Source organism: Canis lupus, chromosome 5 (assembly GCF_003254725.2).
Source record: "Canis lupus dingo isolate Sandy chromosome 5, ASM325472v2, whole genome shotgun sequence".
Taxonomy (NCBI): domain Eukaryota; kingdom Metazoa; phylum Chordata; class Mammalia; order Carnivora; family Canidae; genus Canis; species Canis lupus.
The window spans coordinates 82,500,005-82,522,364 of record NC_064247.1 but is presented as its reverse complement, the minus strand read 5'-3'; the positions used below and the strand labels follow the sequence as shown (position 1 = coordinate 82,522,364).

The 22,360-nt window shown below is 37.2% G+C and overlaps 1 protein-coding gene across 20 annotated transcripts in view; it reads right to left on the bottom strand.

The window, feature by feature from the left end:
* TERB1 (telomere repeat binding bouquet formation protein 1) overlaps window positions 1-22,360 on the bottom strand; it is a 50,844-nt gene that overhangs the window by 9,297 nt on the left and 19,187 nt on the right. For 19 of the 20 annotated variants that reach the window (XR_007410537.1, XR_007410538.1, XM_049109699.1 and 16 more), the window contains 7 exons: window positions 19,550-19,702; window positions 17,954-18,085; window positions 16,761-16,886; window positions 15,545-15,702; window positions 7,123-7,457; window positions 5,507-5,568; window positions 5,106-5,213 (listed from right to left, as the gene is read on the bottom strand). Coding sequence is in view for 18 of the 20 variants with exons in the window: in XM_049109699.1 (XP_048965656.1) it covers window positions 5,106-5,213; window positions 5,507-5,568; window positions 7,123-7,457; window positions 15,545-15,702; window positions 16,761-16,886; window positions 17,954-18,085; window positions 19,550-19,702 (1,074 nt within the window). In the remaining 2 variants the exon portion in view is untranslated. The remainder of the gene's footprint in view (window positions 1-5,105; window positions 5,214-5,506; window positions 5,569-7,122; window positions 7,458-15,544; window positions 15,703-16,760; window positions 16,887-17,953; window positions 18,086-19,549; window positions 19,703-22,360) is intronic. The other variant, XM_049109702.1, reaches the window with a different exon arrangement.

Sequence of the window (22,360 nt, the reverse complement as noted above, 5' to 3'; positions counted from 1 at the left end):
AGTTTTTTTTTTTAAGATTTTATTTATTCTTGAGAGAGAGAAAGAGAGGCAGAGACACAGGCAGAGGGAGAAGCAGACCCCATGCAGGGAGCCTGACACGGGACTCAATCCCAGGACTCCAGGATCACGCCCTGGGCCAAAGGCAGATGCTTAACCGCTAAGCCACCCAGGCGTCCCTCTTGAGTTTCTCTTAATCTATAAATTCTCCTCTCTTCCTCTTTATCATTTACTTATGTAGACACTGGGTCATTTGTACTATGGAGCTACCCAAAGGCTAGGTTTCACTGATTATATTCTAGTTAAATGCTTTAAAATGTTCCTGTGTGTGTCCAATAAACTAGTAAAACCAGTAATCAGATCTGGATGAGTGATAGGATTCAGATTCAATTGTGGGTTTTTTTTAAGATTTATTTTAAAATATTTATTTGAGAGAGAGCATGAGTGAACACAATTTGGGGGAGAGGTAGAGGGAGAGGGTCAAGCAGACTCCCTGCTAAGCAGGGTGTACAACACAGAACTCGATCTCAGGGCCCTGAGATCATGACCTGAGCCGAAGTTAAATGCTTCACCCACTGAGTCAGGCAGGCACCCCTACTTTATTTTTTATTTTTATTTTTATTTTTATTTTACAGAGAGAGAAAACAAGGAGTGGAGAGAGGGGTAGGAGAACCTCCAAGCAGATTCCCTACCAAGCACAGAGCCTGACACGGGGGCTCAATCCCATGATCCTGAGATCATGAAGCAGAAATCAAGAGTCAGATGTTCAACTGACCGAGCCCCCGAGGTGCCCCAATTCAATGGTTTTTAGTATAGCTCATCACAGGCAATATTGCGGACTTCTTACTGCATCATATTAACAGACACATAAAGTATCTCCTTCTTTTTTTTAATATTTTATTTAAAAAAATAAAGATTTTATTTATTTTATTAATGAGAGACACACAGAGAGAGAGGGAGGGAGAGGCAGAGACACGGGCAGAGGAAGAAGCAGGTTCCATGCAGGGAGCCCGACGTGTGACTTGATCCTGGGACTCCAGGATCACGCCCTGGGCCAAAGGCAGGCGCTAAACCGCTGAGCCACCCAGGGATCCCCTCTCTCTCTGTTTTCTTAATGTTAAGATTGATCACTAGGTTTGGGTGATGCTAGCCACATCCATTCATTATAAAGTTCCCCATCTGCCTATCACCTAATGTCTTTAGTAGCTCATTCCTAAAGGACTAGAAGTTAGCCAGGCAGGAAGTTGGCTGGGATGAAGATATTTCAAGAACAATGAACATGTGCAGAATCACCAAAAAGCAAAAAAGCATAGTGTGCTCAGAGAATTGTAGGTACTTTGGTGTGGCTAGAGTACAAGGTATGAGAGAAATGTGGGAGGAACGTTGAGGCTAGTAAAGGTTGGGAGGGCCAGATAAGAATAATCTTGAAAGCCATGCTAAGTATTTCTCACTATCTTTAAGTCAGTGGGGAGGAACTAAAGGATATTTATTAAGCAGGGAAATGACTTTCGTTTGTCTCATAGAAAGCTTACATGAAGGTAGGAGGATCATTTGAGGGGTTACTTCAACAGTCCAGAATATAAATGAGGGGACTGTGCAACAGGACATTTACAGGGAGAATGAAGAGATTTCCGAGGTAAAAATTGGTGAATGATAAGCTGTTGGGATAATGGAAAAGCTTAGGAAAATTCTTAAGCAACCTGAAGTTGATTGAATGACAAAGTTTAGGATAAGGATGGCAACTTTCTGACAGACTTAAAGAGAACAAATATGCAATAAAATTTAACAAGTAGAAGCAGAACAAGATCTCAAAAAATTTAAAAGCCAGGCAGAGAGTTTGAGTCCATGAGTTACAGAGAAGTGCTGAGGGTTCTTTAGCTTGGTGACATGATAAAAAGCACATGTTAGCGAAGTTAACATGCACATTATATCTGGGGCTTGGTAAGACTTGAAACTGCAGGGATCCCTGGGTGGTGCAGCGGTTTGGCGCCTGCCTTTGGCCTAGGGCGCGATCCTGGAGACCCGGGATCGAATCCCACATCGGGCTCCCGGTGCATGGAGCCTGCTTCTCCCTCTGCCTGTGTCTCTGCCTCTGTCTCTCTCTCTCTCTCTGTGACTATCATAAGTAAATAAAAAAAAAAAAAAAAAAGACTCGAAACTGCAAGACTGCTAGAAAGTTGGTGCAATTGAGGCATGAGTAAAAAGGCCTATGTGGGAATGAAAAAAAGAACCAAACTTGACAGACCAGAAATAGGAGATGTAAAGAGAAAAAAATGATTATAGATGATTTAAGGTTTGAAATTTGGGAGGCCAGAAGAATAGCAACAACACTAATAGAAATGGACTGGCTGGAAGGAAGGCAATTTAAGAGGGAGGAAGATGTGTTTTGAATACAATAAGCTTAAAGTTAAAAACAAGATATTGAAATGAGTATATCCTGGACACAGCTGAAAATGGAGGAATGAGGCTATAACCCAAGGTAGAAGCCCAGTAGAGAGATACAGATTTGAAAATCATCATTAAAATGATAGTTGATGCCACAAAAGTAAATGCTTCAACAGTGCTGAGTAAGTGCTACAGATTATGTCTTGGGGGAAATCTGTAGAAATGGGGCAGGAACAGAAAAATAAAGCAATATAGGTGGTAAAATGGCGTGGCTTTTAGACTTAAGGACTGAGTTCTATTCTTCTTTGATACCCATGCCTGCCACAGGACAAATACTCCCTAAGTGTCTGTTAAATGAATGAATTATTACTGAAGAAAGGACTAGGAAAGAACCATCTCAAACAAGTAAGGGGTGAAAGGGAGTTAACAGCTTTAAATCATCCACTCTGCCTTCTGAAATACTTCCAACCAGAGGTTCCCAAATTTTTCTACTTCATGGCATCCCTAAGTTCTTGGTGATCTTTTTACAGCACCCCTGGGCCAAAGAAATACTGATTATCTGTTAAGTCCAAAACATCTTACTATGTATTTATGTTCTAATAATTTAGTAACCATTTGAAAAAATAATACACGTAAATTGAAAATAATAGGGGCATTTGGACCCATGCTGGAGCTTGTAAATAAACCCTCGTGTGTTTGCTAAAAAAAAAAAAAAAAAAAAAAAAAAAGAAAAAAAAGAAAATAATAGGGGCATGTGGGTGGCTGAGTTGGTTGGGCATCCAACTCTTGATTTCAGCTCAGGTCATGATCTTAAGGTCATGGGATAAAGCCCCACATGCAGCCCAGAATTTGCTTCTCCCTCTTCCTCTGTTCCTCCCCCACTCCCATATGTGCACTCTAAGAAATAAGGAAATAAAAATTTTTAAAGGAAAATAATATTTAAATTTCATTCTTTTAAGATTATTTATTTATTTATTCATGAAAGACACAGAGAGAGAGAGGCAGAGACACAGGCAGAAGGAAAAGCAGGCTCCTCACAGGGAGCCTGATGCGGGACTTGATCCCAAGACGCCAGGATCACAACCTGAGCCAAAGGCAGATGCTCAATCACTGAGCCACCCAGGTGCCCCAAATTTCATTCTTATTAAGCACAATTAATCCTAATGGGTTATATGCACCTACTAAGTACAGCACAACTTTTCAAACCTCAGAATCTGACTGACACTGCCACCCTCATCTCTTATTCCACATTATTTTCATGTGGTGCTTGCTTTTAATCACAGCCACTGAAAGCCCAGCTCCACAAAGACATGACATCATCAAAAGGAATGTAATGCAATCTAATGCTGAAACTGTAAATGACTCTGAGCTAGTAGTGCCTGTAGTATCCAAAAGATGTTGAATGTTTTGTGTTTCACTTAAAATTTAAAGTATTGTGTAGTGCTCTTGTGAGTTCACTGCAGACCTCCAGGGAGCCTGGGTGGATGGTTGGGAAAGTGTATCTTTAAACTACTGAGAGGGAAAGATTTCAAGGAATGATAGTCAATAGTGCAGAGATACTAAAGAGGATACGAATTTTTTAAAAAGTCACTGGTTTGGGCAGAAAAAAAAAAAGAGACTTCAGGTAATCTTTAACATTTAAGTTTAGTAGAATGGCAATAAAAGAAGTCAGATTGCAGGGAGTTAAGGGAATAAATATATTGAAAGAGAAAGGAGAAAAAGCGTCTGGCAATGATGAAAGAAAGAGTGGCTGAATACTTGAAGAGACAGCAAGTCACATCAAGTATTTAGATTTTTCCTTCTCTCTCTCTCTTTTCTAAAATTTTTATTTACTTAAGTATCTCTATACCCAACATGAAGCTCAAACCCATAACCCTGAGATTAAGAGTTGCATGCTCCTCTAAATGAGCTAGCCAGGCGCCATAAAATTTTTCTTTTTTAGATGAAGAGAAATAAACATAGTTTATGGCGGGACAAAAGGAGCTAAAGAATAGAAAGGTAATGAAAAGAAAGACTTCATAAGTACTAAAACAGGGAGGAAAAAGAGATGGGATTCAGATTATAGTTAGATATAGCTAAGCTTTAGAGCACTAGAGACAAACTTTACATCCAAGACTAAAGAATGTTATTTTGAGCCTAACATAGAATAGCCTCAATTTTGTCCATAGAGCAGAGTGAGACCCTAAAAGAGGAAATATTAGGGTATGGAGGGGAAGGGAGGTCAGGTTAAGCATTGTGGAACATTTATTATAGGGATCTTGCAGAAAAAATAAAATAATGGGGCATGGAACACTAGAAACATTTACATATTAACAATAGACATAAAAAATAGATATTGTTTAATATTTAATGTATTTTTAAAGAATACTTAATGTCTTGTGTTTAAAGCATTATTCAGAATACATGCCTATTGGCACTCTGAAAATATAAAAAATGTTTACCTTACTCAATAAAGTTAAATTTGTAGATGGTATTAATTGTGATAAAAATAGAATAAAGTAACAAAAAGTATTAGCTGTGGTGATTCTTACAAATAAATACTGGGAACACAGGCTAGTGCAGACAGGAAGTATTGATCTGAATGTTTTATTATACCCCAAACTGTTAAATTTCTTCAAAGGAAATAAAGTTTAAATCACACAGATAGAATTATTACAAATCCTAGTTAATTAATATCATACAAAGTTTTAATTACAAAACAACTGTAATTGAAGAATATTTACCTGAGCATCTATACTTTAACATTTTGGGATGATTGTCTGTTGCCAGAAAACTGATGGCTTCTTCATCTATTATATCTGAACATAATGTAAATGGATCTGGAAAAAAAACTGCAACATGTAAGATTCTTTTGATTAATGAAAAGGACTGGACATTGATGTAATATATTAGTTTTCAATATTTTCATAAACTTTAGCACAGTACTACATATCTAATCATCCTAGTAGATAAACAAAGATTCTGGTTATCAATAAAAGATGATTGAAGCTCTTACACCAGAAAGAGAGTCAAAGGTATGGCTTTTACGTTATAATGCAAATATACCAATATACATTTTCAGCTATCTTAGTCACCTAAATATGTTTTCTTAAAAAAATCAAAGAAGAAATATTTTTAATCATACCTGTTACTGGCAACCGTGGCTTTCCATTTTTGATGGGAATTGGATGTTTAAAAACATGGTCACTAAAAGAAATGAGACACCAGATAATTAGAGTAAACATACTGTTTGATGTATGGACAAATGGTCCTATAGGCAGTGGTGTAATTCTGGGCATTTGGCAGCCAGGAGATGAAACCAGGGTCTACTAAAGTCTTCCAAAATAGCATTTGTAATGGTTATAGCCGGGTTTCCAGAAGTGGAGTTATACAAGACTCTAAAGGACAATAATACTGATACCAGCAGAAACATGGGAAAAAATTATAAAAGAAGAAAATATGGGGGCAGCCCGGGTGGCTCAGCGGTTTAGCGCCGCCTCCGGCCCAGGTCATGATCCTGCAGTCCAGGGATCAAGTCCCACGTCGGGCTCCCTGCATGGAGCCTGCTTCTCCTTCTGCCTGTGTCTCTGCCTCTCTCTCTCTCTGTTTCCATCATGAATAAATAAAACATCTTTTTTAAAAAAGAAGAAAATATGGGGCACCTGGTTGGCTTAGTCAGAAGAGCATAAGACTCTTGATCTCATGATCATGGGTTTGAGACCTGCATTGGGTATAGGTATTACTGAAATAAACTTAAAGAAAAGAAAGAAAAATAGGAAAGAATAAGGGCAAAAAGGGGGAGAGAAAAGAACAAAATCAGAGGACCAGAGAGCATGAAGGCTGGCTGGAGAACACATCTTGTTTTGTTTTAAAGATTTTATTCATTTATTCATGAGAAACACAGAGAGGGGAGAGAGGGACACAGGCAGAGAGAAAAGCAGGCTCCATGCAGGGAGCCCGATGCGGGACTCGATCCCAGGTCTCCAGGATCATGCTCTGGGCCGAAGGCGGCGCCAAACTGCTGAGCCACCCAGGCTGCCCTGGAGAACATATCTTGATGCTCTCTGATTCCACATTCCTGAGAAATCAAGCTAAAATTGACAACAAGAATTGTTTTGAAAAGGAAAAAGGGGGTGATGATAATGTAATCCATCTCCCCAATATTCTGTTCATTCTGTAGCCTTTCCAGAATATAGCGGCATACTCTTCAGTTTGCCTCCAGGAACCGAGGAAAGAACACAAGGGTTTAAGAAAAGCTACAATCCCAGGTTCAGCCCCACGAACAACCTAAGGCAGAAAGGATATGAACTGGAGGTGACATGCAAGGAATAAGTAAGAAGGCAAATCTAAGGAAGATTTTCATCACACACTACTCCCTTTTATCAAATTAAATTTACAAACTGGTTTTTGCTATATTGCTGATGGATTATCAATGTATACATTGTTACACACTGTATAGGGTTTCAGGTTAAGTTTTCTGAATATCCTTTCTAAAATTCAAATTTGATGTTACTCAATTTAAAATCCTCAAATGACTTTCATGCCCCATGAGGGAAAACCACAAATCCTGAGTATGACATGCAAGGCTCTAGATGAACAGGCTCATACATCCCCAACCAAACTCCTTTCCCAATATTTCCATTTAGGCTCAAGACCATGTTTTATCATTTCTATATCCAGGGCCTAACAGTGTGACACAAAGTACTGCACAAAAAATATCTAAATACATAAAAGTTAGAAAAAATTATTATTAAACTATACCTCGATTGAGAAACAGAATTCTTTTCTTCAAAAGTTGTTTGTCCATGTAAATTTTGATTATAGCTTGAATTGGCTTTACATAAAGTCTTATTTTGCACACTCTCCCTATAACAAGCATCAACTGGATTTGCACTCTTTAACAGGGTCTTCATTTGGTGATCATTTGCACATCCATGGGACTTATAACTCTGAAGCTTTCTAGACTGGTTTTTATCTTTATCTTCTGCTGTAGGACCTCTGCCAAGACTATCTGCATGGAGGTGTTTCAATGTGTTTTGAATATCTATGTTCACTGATGAAACATTATCCTTATCTTTTTCTCTTTGTATTTCTTCCTATAATGTAAAAATGACAAGTAAATAATCTCAAGATAATCTGTTTGCTTTATAATCCAATTTACACTCCCTTTAAATAATGTAGGAAAATTTCATGACAGTCAATAGAACATGATATACAATCAATATACATGATAAAATGCATTGGAAGAAAAGGGAATATATTCAATAAATAATCTGGGGACAACTGGGTAGCCATCTGGGGAAAAAATAAATTGGATCCCAATCTCAGAATGTACACAAAAATAGTCAAAATGAGCTAAATATTGTCATACAGAAAATGAAACTTCTTTTTTAAGATTTTATTTATTCATGAGAGACACACAGAGAGAGGCAGAGACGGGCAGAGGGAGAAGCAGGATCCACGCAGGGAGCCTGTTGAGGGACTCGGTTCCTGGACTGGGATCACGCCCTGAGCTGAAGGCAGACGCTCAACCACTGAGCCACCCAGGCATCCCAAAACTTTATGTTTTAAAAGAAAATCGATTTTAACATTCTTTTTTTTTTTTTTTTTAAATTTTTATTTATTTATGATAGTCACAGAGAGAGAGAGAGAGAGGCAGAGACACAGGCAGAGGGAGAAGCAGGCTCCATGCACCGGAAGCCTGACGTGGGATTCGATCCCGGGTCTCCAGGATCGCGCCCTGGGCCAAAGGCAGGCGCTAAACCGCTGCGCCACCCAGGGATCCCGATTTTAACATTCTTAAGGAGAAGACCTTTCCAAATATCACACAAAATCAATAAATCATAAAAGAAAAAATATATATTTGATCATAGGAAAAATGTTTTTTTTTTTTTAAATATTTATTTATTTATGATAGTCACAGAGAGAGAAAGAGAGAGAGGCAGAGACACAGGCAGAGGGAGAAGCAGGCTCCATGCACTGGGAGCCCGACGTGGGATTCGATCCCGGGTCTCCAGGATCGCGCCCTGGGCCAAAGGCAGGCGCCAAACCCCTGCGCCACCCAGGGATCCCGGAAAAATGTTTTTCAATGTTCTGTACAGACCAAGAACAATGTGAGTAGGTGGAGGAGGAACTCAGAAGAATAAAGAGTCAGAAGCAAAATCAAATGATAATCAAAACATCTAAAAATAATATATATTAAGTCATATATTGGGGTATGATTTTTTATTAGCACTTATAAAAAGCTACGACAATGAAATATGAAAAAGATTAACAACAATGTAGAAAAGTAGGAAAAGGAGATGAACAGTTAACAGGAAAGGAAATATAAACAGCTAAGAAAAAGAGCTACCATATCCACCAACAGACAATTCTGCAACTGTAAATAAATAAAGGAGGGGTCGCTTGGCTGGTTCAGTTGCTAGAGCATGCAACTTTTGATCTTAGGATTGTGAATTCAAGCCCCACATTGGGCATGGTGCCTGCTTAAAAAAATTTTATTTCTGAAGTGCTTAGGTGGCTCAGTCGGTTGGGAGTCTGATTCTTAATTTCAGCTCTGGTCATGATCTCAGGGTCCTGAGACTGAGGGAGTGTGCTTGAGATTCTCTCTCTCCATCATCTTCTGCCCCCTACTTTCTCTCTAAAAAGATAATATATTAAAATAAAGAGATAAACAAAGAGGGCTTCTGGTAAAGATGATGAATTTAACACCACCATTTATGTTTGGCCTTCCAAAAAACCCAACTGAACAACAGGATTTAAAAAATATATATTTTTAAAATTTATTCATTTGACAGATCACAAGCAAGGGGAACAGTAGGGAGAGGAAGAGGGAGAAGCAGCCTCCCCATTGAACAGGGAGCCCAATGTGGGGCTCAATCCCAGGACCCTAGTCATGACCCGAGCTGAAGGCAGATGCTTAACTGACTGAGCCACTCAGGCACTCTTGAACAACAAATTTTAAAAAGTCATAAACCTACAGGAACAGGGGAAATGAAAGAAATAAAGGCAACACAAGTTTGGAAATAAAGCTGAATCCAAAGCTGACAATGGAAAAAGTTAAGAAACTACCTAGGATGTGCCGCCAAAGTTTCAAAAAGGCTTAGGAATTGGAGGTATTGGAACGTCTAAAGATGAGATGAAGATGGTGCTAAAAATAGAAAGACTGGATGAAAGTGTTTGAGAAATAGGTGGATTACAGGGGGGCCTGGGTGGCTCAGTCAAGTGATCTTGATCTCAGCTCAGGTCTTAATCTCAGAGTTGTGAGTTCAGACCTGGCATTGGGCTCCAGGCTGGATGTGGAGCCCTCTTAAAAAACAAAACAAAACAAAACAAAACAAAACACAACAACAACAACAACAACAACAGGGCAGCCCGGGTGGCCCAGCGGTTTAGCGCCACCTTCAGCCTGGGGTGTGATCCTTAAGACCCTGGATCGAGTCCCACGTCGGGCTCCCTGCATGGAGCCTGCTTCTCCCTCTGCTTGTCTCTGCCTCTCTGTGTGTCTGTCATGAATAAATAAAATTAAAACAAAACAAAAACCAACAGGGCAGTCCCAGTGGCTCTGCAGTTTAGCACCACCTTCAGCCCAGGGTGTGATCCTGGAGACCCGGGATCGAGTCTCCCACATCGTCAGGCTCCCTGCATGGACCCTGCTTCTCCCTCTGCCTGTGTCTCTGCTTCTCTCTGTGTGTCTCTCATGAATAAGTAAATAAAATCTTTTTAAAAAAACAACAACACATAGTTGTTTTACTAGATCTCGACCCTTGTATACATAAGTGTATATATATATTTAAGTATGTGTGTGTCTGTGTGTATACACAGTGTTGACTGACACCAGAAGGTTGAAACTGAATCTTTCCCCAAGGTTGAAAGTTGAATCTCTGGAAGGGATAAAACAGAGTCTCTACATTGGAGGACACCAAACAAAACTAAAGGCAGAATACTATTCAAAAAACAAATCTAAGCAAATATTCACATATTGAATACTAAGACCCACAAGCTCTCTTCTCCCATTTTGAGTCCAGAAAACTGGCTGACAATCTCTAGGCAGGAGAGCAGATTTTGGAAGTTCTCTCCAAAAATGACCCATCTAATTAATCCTATGAGAATCCATAATCAACAAATTTTCAGAAAGACTTTTTTACTACCTGACTCCTAAATATGAATAGCAACCAAAGGTCAACAGAAATATGGAGAAAGCTAGAGACTAAGGAAGGAAGGAAGGAAGGAAGGAAGGAAGGAAGGAAGGAAGGAAGGAAGGAAGGAGAGACAGCAAGCTAGCAAGCAAAAAGGCAAGCAAGTTCAGAGGAAAAAGATTCAAAAACTTCAGACCAGAAGAAAAAAACTTTGTTTAAAAGATTTATTTATTTGAGGGAGGGAGAGGGGGAAGGAGAAAGAAAGAAAGAGCGAGCGAGTGAGCGAGTAAACATATGAGCAGGGGGAGGGGCAGAGGGAGACAAGCCGACTCTTTGCTGAGAGTGGAGTCTGATGTGAGGCTTGATCCCAGGACCCTGAGATCAGGACCTGAGGCGAAACCAAGAGTCAGACACTCAACTAACAGAGCCACTCAGGCGCCCTAGAGGAAAAAAATTTTAATGAAAATTTTCATGAGGGATGCCTGGGTGGCTCAGTTGGGTAAATGGCCAACTATTGGTTTGGGTTCAGGTCACGATCTCAGGATCCGGAGATCAAGCCTCATTTCAGGCCTGGGCTCAGTGGGGAGTTTGCTTTTCTACCTCTCTCTCCCTCTCCCTCCACTCATATGCTTTCTTTCTTTTTTTTAACATTTTTTTAAATTTTTATTTATTTATGATAGTCACAGAGAGAGAGAGGCAGAGACATAGGCAGAGGGAGAAGCAGGCTCCATGCACTGAGAGCCCGACATGGGATTCGATCCCGGGTCTCCAGGATCGTGCCCTGGGCCAAAGGCAGGCGCCAAACTGCTGCGCCACCCAGGGATCCCATATGCTTTCTTTCTAAATAAATAAATAAAAATTAAAAAAAGGAAAATTATCATTGATATATTTATGAGAAGACTGCCAATCATCTCTTAAGTCCATGAAATAAGAATAAGATCATTTAAATGGAGTAAAAAAAAAAAGAGGCTTTGGTAACTTACAAATATGATAGCAGAAGTGAAAAACATATTGGTTTAAAAAATAAAGATGAGAACACTTCCTAAAATGTAGAACAAAAAAAGAGGATAATATGGGATCCAGGAAACAAGAAATCAAACTAGGGAGGATAAAAAGAGAAATCTATGAAATGATGATAAAGGAATATCCCAGGGTAATAGTTCTATACTTGCCCTAAGGGATGTTATTAATTTATTGCTCCTCAGCTCCAAACCCAACCTTCTTCACCCAATTGTAAAACTGAAACTAGACTCTATGACTGCTATTCTATGGCTAGCATTGATGTTAGTCTCTCTTATTAGCAAGTGCTAGAAGTATAATACAAGATTGGAGAGAAATAAGGGACTTTTTCTCCTTTTGGTGTTCTGGCAAGTGGAAGTAGATGCATTATAACAGAGGTTCATAATTTCTTTAAGGTATAATTGTCCAGTGATTCCACTCCTAGGTATCTATCCAAGAGAAATAAAAATGCAAACTTCCCACAAAGAATTGTCAGCCATTGTTCACAGTAACATTATTCATGGTGCCAGGATCTAGAAGCAATCCAAATATCATCAACCGGTGAATAAACAAGTTGTAGTACATCCATATTATGGAATATTCAGTCAGCAGTAAAAAGGAACAAATATTAACAAAATTGGTTTATCTCAAATACATTACACATTAAGTAAAATAGGTCAAACAAAAAAAATAGGTCAAACACAAAAGATTATTTAACATATAATTCAATTTATGTGAAATTATATAAAAAGAAAACCAGCAATGAAAAACACATCAATGGGGATCCCTGAGTGGCTCAGTGGTTTGGTGCCTGCCTTTGGCTCAGGGCGTGATCCTGGAGACCCAGGATCGAGTCCCACATCGGGCTCCCTGCATGGAGCCTGCTTCTCTCTCTGCCTGTGTCTCTGCTTCTCTCTCTCTCTCTCTCATGAATAAATAAATAAAGTATTAAAAAAAAAAAAAGAAAAACACATCAATGGCTGCCTGGGCCTGAAGATGGGGAATGGGACTGTCTACAAAAGGATACAAAGAAACATTTTAAGGTGAGTGAACTGTTCTATTATTTTAATTGTCGTGGTAGTTATGCAATGGTAAAAAATTATCATAAACTGTACAATTAAAATGTCATTATCATTGTATGTAAATAGTATCTTAAATTTTCAGAAAAAAATTTAAAGCAAAAGAGTAACATTACTGGGCAGTTTATAGCAATGTAGCTGTAAAATCATATATGGCAACAACACAAAGAACAAACGGATATGTGAGCATGCTATTGCAAACATCTTACAATATACATTAATGGAATAGTATTAGTTGAATATAGACCATGATCAGTTAAAGATGTATAGTATAAACCCTAAAGCAATCACTTAAAAAACCAGGAATGTTTAGCTAATAATCTAAAGTGAGCTAGAATATCTTAAAATGATATAAATGAAGAAAGGAGAGTAGAAAAGAACAGTGAACAAATGGTATAAATAGGAAAAAAGTAGCAATATGGTAGACTTAAACCCAAACATACTAATATTTACATTAAACATAAATGAAGTGATCACATCAATTAAAAACTAGAAATTGTCATACAGGATTTTAAAAAGGCCAAACTATATGCCGTCTACAAGAAACCCATGGTAAAGACATAGATTATGAGAGTATGTCCATCAATGAATGGATAAACAAAATGTGATATACTCACACAATGGAAAACTATTTGGCTATAAAAGGGAATGAAGTACTGAAACACACTAAAATGTGGATGAATGTTGAAAACATGCTACATGAAAGAGGCCAGTCACAAAAGATCATATATTACATAATTTCATTCATATGAAATATCCAGAATAGGCCAATCTATAGAGATAGAAAGAAGATTGTGCATGGGGGATGCAGGCAAGTAGTTAAAGGGTACAGAGTTTCTTTCTGAAGTGATGACAATATTCTAAATTTGACCATAGTTGCACGTATCTGTAAATACTAAACTACTGAATTACATACTTTAAATGGGCAAATTGTGTGGCATGTGAATTACATCTCAATAAAGCTTTTTTTAAATTTTTTTTCAATAAAGCTTTTTAAAAAAGGAATGAAATACTGATATAAACATGCATAAACCTTGCAAACATTATGCTAAATGAAAGAAGCCAGTCATAAAAGGTCACATGTTATATAATTCAAATTTATATAAAACAGATTAAGAAAAAAAGAAAAAATCCATATAAAAAGTCTAGAATAGGCAAATATATAGGGACAGAAAATAGTTTAGTGGTTGCCTAAGCTGAGGAGGTAGGGAGAACAGCTGGAGGAAATATGAAGGGTGACTGCTAAAAGGTATGAGGTTTTATTTTAGGATGATAAAAGTATTCTAAGATTAATTGTGGTAATGGTTGCACAATTCTGTGAGTATACTAAAAACCAATGAAATGTATACTTTGAACAGGTCAATCGAATCAAATGTGATTTACATCTCAGTAAAGCTGTTACAAAAATTATATATATGGCAGGATGTTTACTCGAGAGTTGTCTACACTGGGCACAGATTGAATATAATCTGAATATCCCTCAACAAAAGACTAGTTAAATAAATTTATAATAATCTATAATAATGAATGTTAGTCATTTAAAAGAATGAAATTACATACTATTATACTAAGTTGAGCACTATGCTTTTATTTTTAAAAATGCATGCACAGGGTGCCTAGGTGGCTCAGTCAGTTGAGTGTCTGACTCTTGACCTCAGCTCAGATCTTGATCTCAGGGTTGTGACTTCAAGCCCCATGTTGGACTCCATATTGAGCTTGGAGCCTACTTAAAAAATAAATGAAAATGGATGTGCATACAAAGACACAAAGCATACATACACAGAAAAAATACTGAAACGTACACATATACAGTCACATATGTAAAGAAAGAGATTATTACTTCTCCATCCTTTTTCTCTTATACAAACTTTGGATCTCTATCTTCCATGTCTTATTTTTTCAGTATTAATCTCCACTTTTTAAAAATCTTTTTCTTCCTATTCTCAAAGATGGATTCTCAAGTACCAATAATGAATTTTAAATTTGAAACCATTAAGATCTGGGTCTCCTGAATGGCCAGTCAGTTAAGTGTTGGACTCTTTTTTTTTTTTAAAGGTTTTATTTATTTATTCATGAGACACAGAGAGAGAGAGAGAGAGAGAGAGAGAGAGAGAGAGGCAGAGACATAGATGGAGGGATAAGCAGGCTCCACACAGGGAGCCCGATGCAGGACTTGATCCCCAGACTCCAGGACCATGCCCTGAGCTGAAGGCAGATGCTCAACCACTGAGCTACCCAGGCGTCCCAAGTGGTGGATTCTTGATTTTGGCTCTGGTCATGATCTCCTGGGTTGTGGGATCAAGCCTTGTGATGGGCTAAGTGCTCAGTGGGGGGTCTGCTTGAGATTCTCTCTCTGCCTCTCCCTCTCCCCACCCACACACACTCACTCTCTCTCTCACTAGAACAAATCTTTTTATTTCTTTTCATTTTTATTTTTTAAAAAGATTTTATTTATTTGTCAGAGAGAGAGAAAGAGCACTAGCAGGGGGAATGGCAGGTATAGGTAGAAGTAGGCTCCCTGCTGAGCAAGGAGCTCAATGTAATACTTGATCCCAGGGTCCTGGGATCATGACCCAAGCTGAAAGCAGACACTTAACTGGCTGAGCCACCCAGGCATCCCTAGAACAAAGCTTTTTAAAAACATATTGAAGTAAAAAAAATAACTTAGCAAGAAAAATCTTTTACCCTCCAACCTCTACTGTAGAAAATACTTGAAAAGAGTTCTAGGGATTCATGGGTGGCGCAGCGGTTTAGCACCTGCCTTTGGCCCAGGGCACGATCCTGGAGACCCGGGATCGAATCCCACGTCGGGCTCCCGGTGCATGGAGCCTGCTTCTCCCTCTGCCTGTGTCTCTGCCTCTCTCTCTCTCTCTCTCTCTCTCTCTCTCTCTGTGACTATCATAAATAAATAAAAATAATTAAAAAAAAAAGAAAAGAGCTCTATATTCTTTGAAACAAAAAGCCAACCTCATTTCTTTCTCTTTCAAGGTGTTCTAGTCTGTGTAGAAGTTCCTTTGCTTTTTTCCAGTACTCTTCAAAATTCTTCTCTTTAGTATTTATGTATTTTAATTGTTCTTCATTTTCACCAAAAGGATATTCTCCTAGACTTAGAGATAGTTTCTCAGCTTTGTAATATGGGGAAAAATAGTGAATTTATCCATTAGTAGAATGGTTTTTTTTTGACACTTTAAATATAATTTTAATACTTTTAATAAGGACAACATTATACCCCATACCCCCTCCTCTAAATTTTGCCCATCCAGACTATCTTAATTGTTTAGGTAGTACTAAAAATAAATGGAAAGCAAGTGTTTGGCAGAAGCCCAAGCCCCAGTCATAAATTAGAACTTTACTCTTCAGAGTTAGAAGAGAAAGAACATTATGAAAATATGTTATGCCAGGCACATAAACATCCTCAGGTATGTGGAAACTGGTTTTAAGGTAGTGTTTTGTTTTTTTTTTAGCAGTTTTCATAAAGCAGTTCTTCCCTATAATCTTTAAGTTTTCTTTTTACATATTGCAGCAGCAGCAATTTTTCTCTCATAAAGACCAATTCAAAGGCCATGATTCCTTCAATGCATGCTCCCTCCTATCACAGGGTCTTTGTGCCTCACTGTTGCTTATGGTTGACCTAGTTAACACTATACATTCAGATCTCAGCTCAAGAGTCACTTCCTCTGAAGCCTTTTCTGCTGCAAGTTGAGGTCACAGTATTTTGTTATATTCTAAGATCTATGCTCCATTCATTCCTAACCCTTAGGTTAATATTTAATAATTCATTCTTTTTTTTTTTTAGATTTTTCAGTGACTATTTATCTAGTTAAAATTAGCTCTATGAGTGCAGACTGTTTCTTAATCACTATATCCCTAAAACCTAACACAGTGCCTGGTAAATAATAGGCACTCAAATATGTTTTAAATAAGTAAACAAATGTAATTCATAATTTAACTGTAAGTTACCTGTAGGCCTCAAATTTAAGTCCTACAACTAAATTGTCCACTTTGCATAAAATAAGTGAATTATCTATACTGTTGCTCTCTTCCACATAGGTTTTTTATATGCTGAAATACTCTAGTTGTCATATTCTGCTTTTCAAACATAAGAAGAGACTGGGAGCCTAAGGGGTTTGGTTCATCAAAGAAGATAAACTTCAGTATTTTTTTTAAGTAACAATAAACTTACCAATTTTTTTGCAATTGTGAAGCACAAAAGTGGCAGCTTTGTTTAGTTCCTCATTCTGTGATTCAGTTAAGGCTTGTATCATGAGTGGAAGACCATTGTATTTAAAAAGATCATACTGATTTTCCTCTGGAACACATATCAAAATTGAAAGCGGAATACAGTTATTTTTTCATATACTATCTACATAAGGTCATAATTGTTCCTTGTGATTTTTTTAAAAAGATTTTATTTAAAAAAAATAAAAATAAAAAAAAATAAAAAGATTTTATTTATTTATTCACAAGAGACATAGAGAGGCAGAGGGAGAAGCAGGCTCCCTGTGGGGAGCCTGTTGCAGGACACAATCCCAGGACCTCGGGATCACAACCTGAGCAGAAGGCAGATGCTCAACCATTGAGCCACCCTGGTGACCCTCTTCTTTGTGATAATTATGAACATAGTTTAAATCTTAAGAAAGAGTAAAACAAATAGTTTCAAAAGTATTTTCCATTTAGGAAATTATCTTCTGATATAAAATAGCTGCCTCATAAGTGATGATCTCTGAAATACAGCCACAGGATAGAGTCATACCTCGTAAAACAAACAAACAAACAAACAAACAAACAAAAACAGCCCTCATGTGGTTTTAAAAAAAGTTATAGTTGGGGAAAAATGGGTAAAAAAGGTATACTGTCAGATTAAACCTCAATAAAAAATAAAAATAAAAAATTTACAAGGTAGAATAAATCCAGAGCACCTGGGTGACTTAGTTGGATAAGCACCCAACTCTTGATTTCAGCTTAGGTCATGATCTCAGGGTTGTGGGATTGAGCCCCATGTCAGGCTCTGTGCTAGGTGTGGAGCCTGCCTAAGATTCTTTCTCTCACTCTCACTCCCCTCCTCCCTTCCCTCCCACTCTTTAAAAAAAAAAAAAAAAAAGGAGGTAGAAAAGGTAGAATACAAGGAGGAATTGATTCCAATTACATTGGTGAAAGATGTTGAGGGGCTAAGTGCCTAAACCGGCATTGGGCAGAAAGGGATAAGGAGGGGCACGGATGAAGGAAGATGAGGAGCAATATGACTAGTGTGGGGCCTGAATGACTTAAAGAAAGGCAGTACTTCCAAGTCTTTCATATGAAAATAAGAAAAAAAAAACAAAAATGGATTTCCACTCCACTATTTTAATAAGCACACTAAACAAATTCAATACTTACCACAATCCTCTGTGCAATGACCAAGAGTAAGTATGATGCTAAATTTTTCTCCTGAATCCAGACTTTCATGAAGCAGTAATGTCAGAAGTTTTGAAACAATCTGATACTTGGATAGTATTATTCCAAAAGTAGCTATTGGTATAAAATAGAAAAAAAAACTTAAAACTTATAACTATATATATAACTATATATACATATATATACACACACACATATATACTATTTGTCAGATCTTATCCTAGGAGAACGATACAATATCAATATAATATCTAATATTTGTATCTCATATGTATGTGACTATAAATGTATTGTAATAAGATAATAGCTTATATAGCCCTCATTAATCTCTCTTTCAAACTAAAGACAATTTATTAAAGCCTGTTTTATGAAGAATGGTTTCTTTTTAATTATCCTACATTGCTGTGAAGTATGAAGTCAATAGTACACCTTCCTAAAAGGTGAATATACTTACTCCCACCTTACATAACCCTTCTTATCTAGTGGACTATAGACCCCTCTATGTAACTAATTCCTGTCCATCACTGAAATACATTATTAGCTGGCCATGGTTCTACTGATGTTAATGACACAGTGAAGAACACCTGAAGCTATGATGCCATGTTACAAAATTCAAGAAGCTGACGTTTTAAGCTATACTTCTAAGGGGGTTTTAACAGAGTTCACCCAGCATCTAATAATATTCATACCAACACTAAGGTTGTAAATTCTTCAAGGGACTATATCTTTCTTTTTGCATATTTTTTTATTGGAGTTCAATTTGCCAACATACAGCATAACACCCAGTGCTTATCCTGTCAAGTGCCCCCCTCAGTGCCCGTCACCCAGTCACCCCAACCCCCGCCAACCTCCCTTTCCACCACCCCTTGTTCGTTTCCCAGAGTTAGGAGTCTCTCATGTTCTGTCACCCTCACTGATATTTTCCACTCATTTTCTCTCCTTCCCCCTTTATTCCCTTTCACTATTTTTTATATTCCCCAAATAAGACCATATAATGTTTGTTCAAGGGACTGTATCTTAATCATTTTTGTAACTCTAGAGCTCACAAGAAGCCCAGCACAAAACAGGCCCTAAATAACTGATTTTTTAAAAAATCATCTTATTTTTCAGTTATTTGTGAATATCAAGAATTGCTTATTACATAGATTTACAGAATATCATTCCTCAGTGTCTCTATATGTGAGAAGCTGCCACAGGTTCAAGTCTGGATCTGCCACACGCTAATTACGGCTGGGTAAGTTAGATCCCATACTGATAAGAGGCATACCTTAATTCTTTATATAATTTTTAAAAACCTACAAATTGGGTTTTCCATTGTTTATCTTTCTATGATGTCCCTTCATTTCCCACCTAAAGTCTTTAATTTAATACTGCTTTTTCAGTGAAACAAAGGTTTAGAAATGACAGAATCTAACTTGAAGTCAAAGGACCCTTAGGGAAAGACATTTTTAAGATTCCCTCCCACTTGTGAGAAACTGAAAGTCCAGTCCATGTTTGTGTTCAGTCTATTTCAACACTCACCATGCTGAATTCAAACAAAACTCAAGTGCAGAAAAATTACTAAGCATGTTCACTCACGATTATCAGCAATACACGCATCCACTGTCTTTGTCACCACCACTGCAAGCTTAGCACTGGAAAGAGTCTTGTGTGAATCTGATTCCAGTTGCACAAGAACTTGAGACAATACATCCAGTCCACCCACAGATATAAAGTATTTCTGAACATATGCTTAAGGAATAAAGTAGAACTATTAATAAAAGTGTTTGATCCATTCAATTAATTTACACTAAATATGACATTAACATGTCTTTTTCAAATACTAAAAAGTCCCAAAACTAAAAAATGAAAAATTCAATCTTTACATGTGTATATACATAATCATAAAACGAACAGGTCATTTACTCGGGTAAAAAATGCACTTTTACATAGAACTAACTACATATATAGTACACTTTCTCATGTGTTAGATTTTTTTTTGTTTCATTTAGCAAGAACTGGTATATTTTGCAAGAATGACACTAGTAAACTAGAGGATATCTCAATAGAGATATGAAGAATAGATTCATTCATTCATTCATTGAAATACCAAGTATTTCAATTGGTATTGAATTGGTATTTCAATTAGCAAGCTGAATTCTAACATAACTCACTTCCCAGACTGCTTCAATCTACAAAGGGCAAAGTAATTATTCCAAAGGAACACGTATTTTATCTACTTTATTTAACTCTAATTCTTTTACTTCTTAGAACATAAAATTATAACATATTATTTAGAGTTATAACAACTATTCCAAGCAGATTCAGTGAAAAATACATATTTTTGAAAGTCTGAAGCATCTTGTTCCCCTGTTGAAAATAATTCTGATGGGAAAGTATCCCATGGGTCTATGCATTCAATAGTCTTTACAGCCCCTATCCTAGCAGTGGGCTTATAACAAATGGATACATAGGTGTGATTATAATTCTGCCACAAAAAAAAAAAAAAAAAAAATTCTGCCACAAATCTTCCACAGTCTACCCGAATACCACAAATTGAGCCAAAATGATTTAAACGAGAAAATTACTTTCTGTGTTCAATAAAATATGAAGATCTTAACTTTAAAAAAAAAATCAAGTTCAGGGACACCTGGTTGGTGCAGTTGGTTAAGACTCTTGGTTTTGGCTCAGGTCATGATCTCAGGGCTGTGAGACTGAGCCCTGTGTTGGGCTCTGTGCTCACTGCAGAATCAGCTTGGGATTCTCCTCCCTTTCTGCCCCTCCTGCTCGTTCTCTCTTTCTCTTTCTCAAATAAATAAATAAATCTTTAAAAATATTAAAAATCAAGTTCAGAATTTTCTACATCTGTGAAAGGAACTGTTAGGAAATGTTACTGAGGGATAAATATTTTCAATATTATAGAGACTCCAAAAGAGGCTTATATTCTGCAAGGTATTTTCTTTAAAAAACTCTTGAGGGCAGGCCTGGTGGCACAGCGGTTTAGTGCTGCCTGCAGCGTGGAGTGTGATCCTGGAGACCGGGGATTGAGTCCCGCGTCGGGCTCCCTGCATGGAGCCTGCTTCTCTCTCTGCCTGTGTCTCTGCCTTTCTCTCTCTCTCTCTCTCTCTCTGGGTCTCTATGAATAAGTAAATTTAAAAAATCTTAAAAAAAAAAAAACTTTTGAAAGAAGAAGTATTTTTAAATGCTTAAAAATGGCATTGTGGGGATCCCTGGGTGGCGCAGCGGTTTGGTGCCTGCCTTTGGCCCAGGGCGCAATCCTGGAGACCCGGGATCGAATCCCACGTCGGGCTCCCAGTGCATGGAGCCTGCTTCTCCCTCTGCCTATGTCTCTGCCTCTCTCTCTCTCTCTCTCTCTGTGTGACTATCATAAATAAATAAAATTTTTTAAAAAATGGCATTGTGTTACCACAATTTCTAGTAATAGCTTACATAATAAAAATTCAGGCTTATAAGAAATAAGAACATTCTAGTCTACATTTGTACATTGAATATTTCAAATTTTATCTAATCTATATTTTCACACCAGTTTCCTGAGTAATGAGGTCCTAAAATTATTACTATTCCAAGTTGACTTTTAGAGAAAAAGGAAATGTCAAAGCATCACGGAAAGAAAATCCAATTTTTGGAATTATAGAGGTATATTCCTTGCACATAAAACATGATTATTTGCTTTAAATATGTGAATATAGGTATATACCAACAATGTGTGATAAAGTTCTAGTTGCTCCAAATCCTTATCAACATTTGATAATATTAACCTTTCTGCTTTTAGTCAGCATGAGTGTACAGTGGTATCCTTGGGGTTTTAGTTTGGATTTCTCTGATGACTAATGATTTCGAGCACCTTTTCAAAAATTTTTCATTGCTTATTTACAATTTAATATTCATATCTTCTTTGGTTAATTATTTGTCCAAATCTTGCCCATTTTTTAATCATTAGGTTGTTTTTTGTCTTTCCGATTTTTAAGTGTTCTTATCTATATAATTTGGGTACAAGTTCTTTATCAGATGTACATTTCACAAATATTTTATCCCAGTCTATGGCTTGCCTTTTCATTTTAACATGTCTTTTGAAGAGTTAAAACTTTTAATTTCAGTGAAATCCAATTTATCATTTTTTCCTTAGTGGTTCATACTTTTTGCGTTCTACGAAATCTTGGTCTTCTACCAAGTTATAAAGATTTGCTCCTATGTTTTTGCATAGTTTTTCAATTTCAGTTCTTACATTTAGGTCTATGGATCATTTCAGGTTTATTTTTGTAAACAGTGTAAAATTAAGGTTGAGATTCATATTATGTGTATAGATATTCACTGTTTCCAGCACCATTTGTTGAAAAGACAAATTCCCACATGGAATTATTATGGCATCTTTGTAGAAAATCAACAACT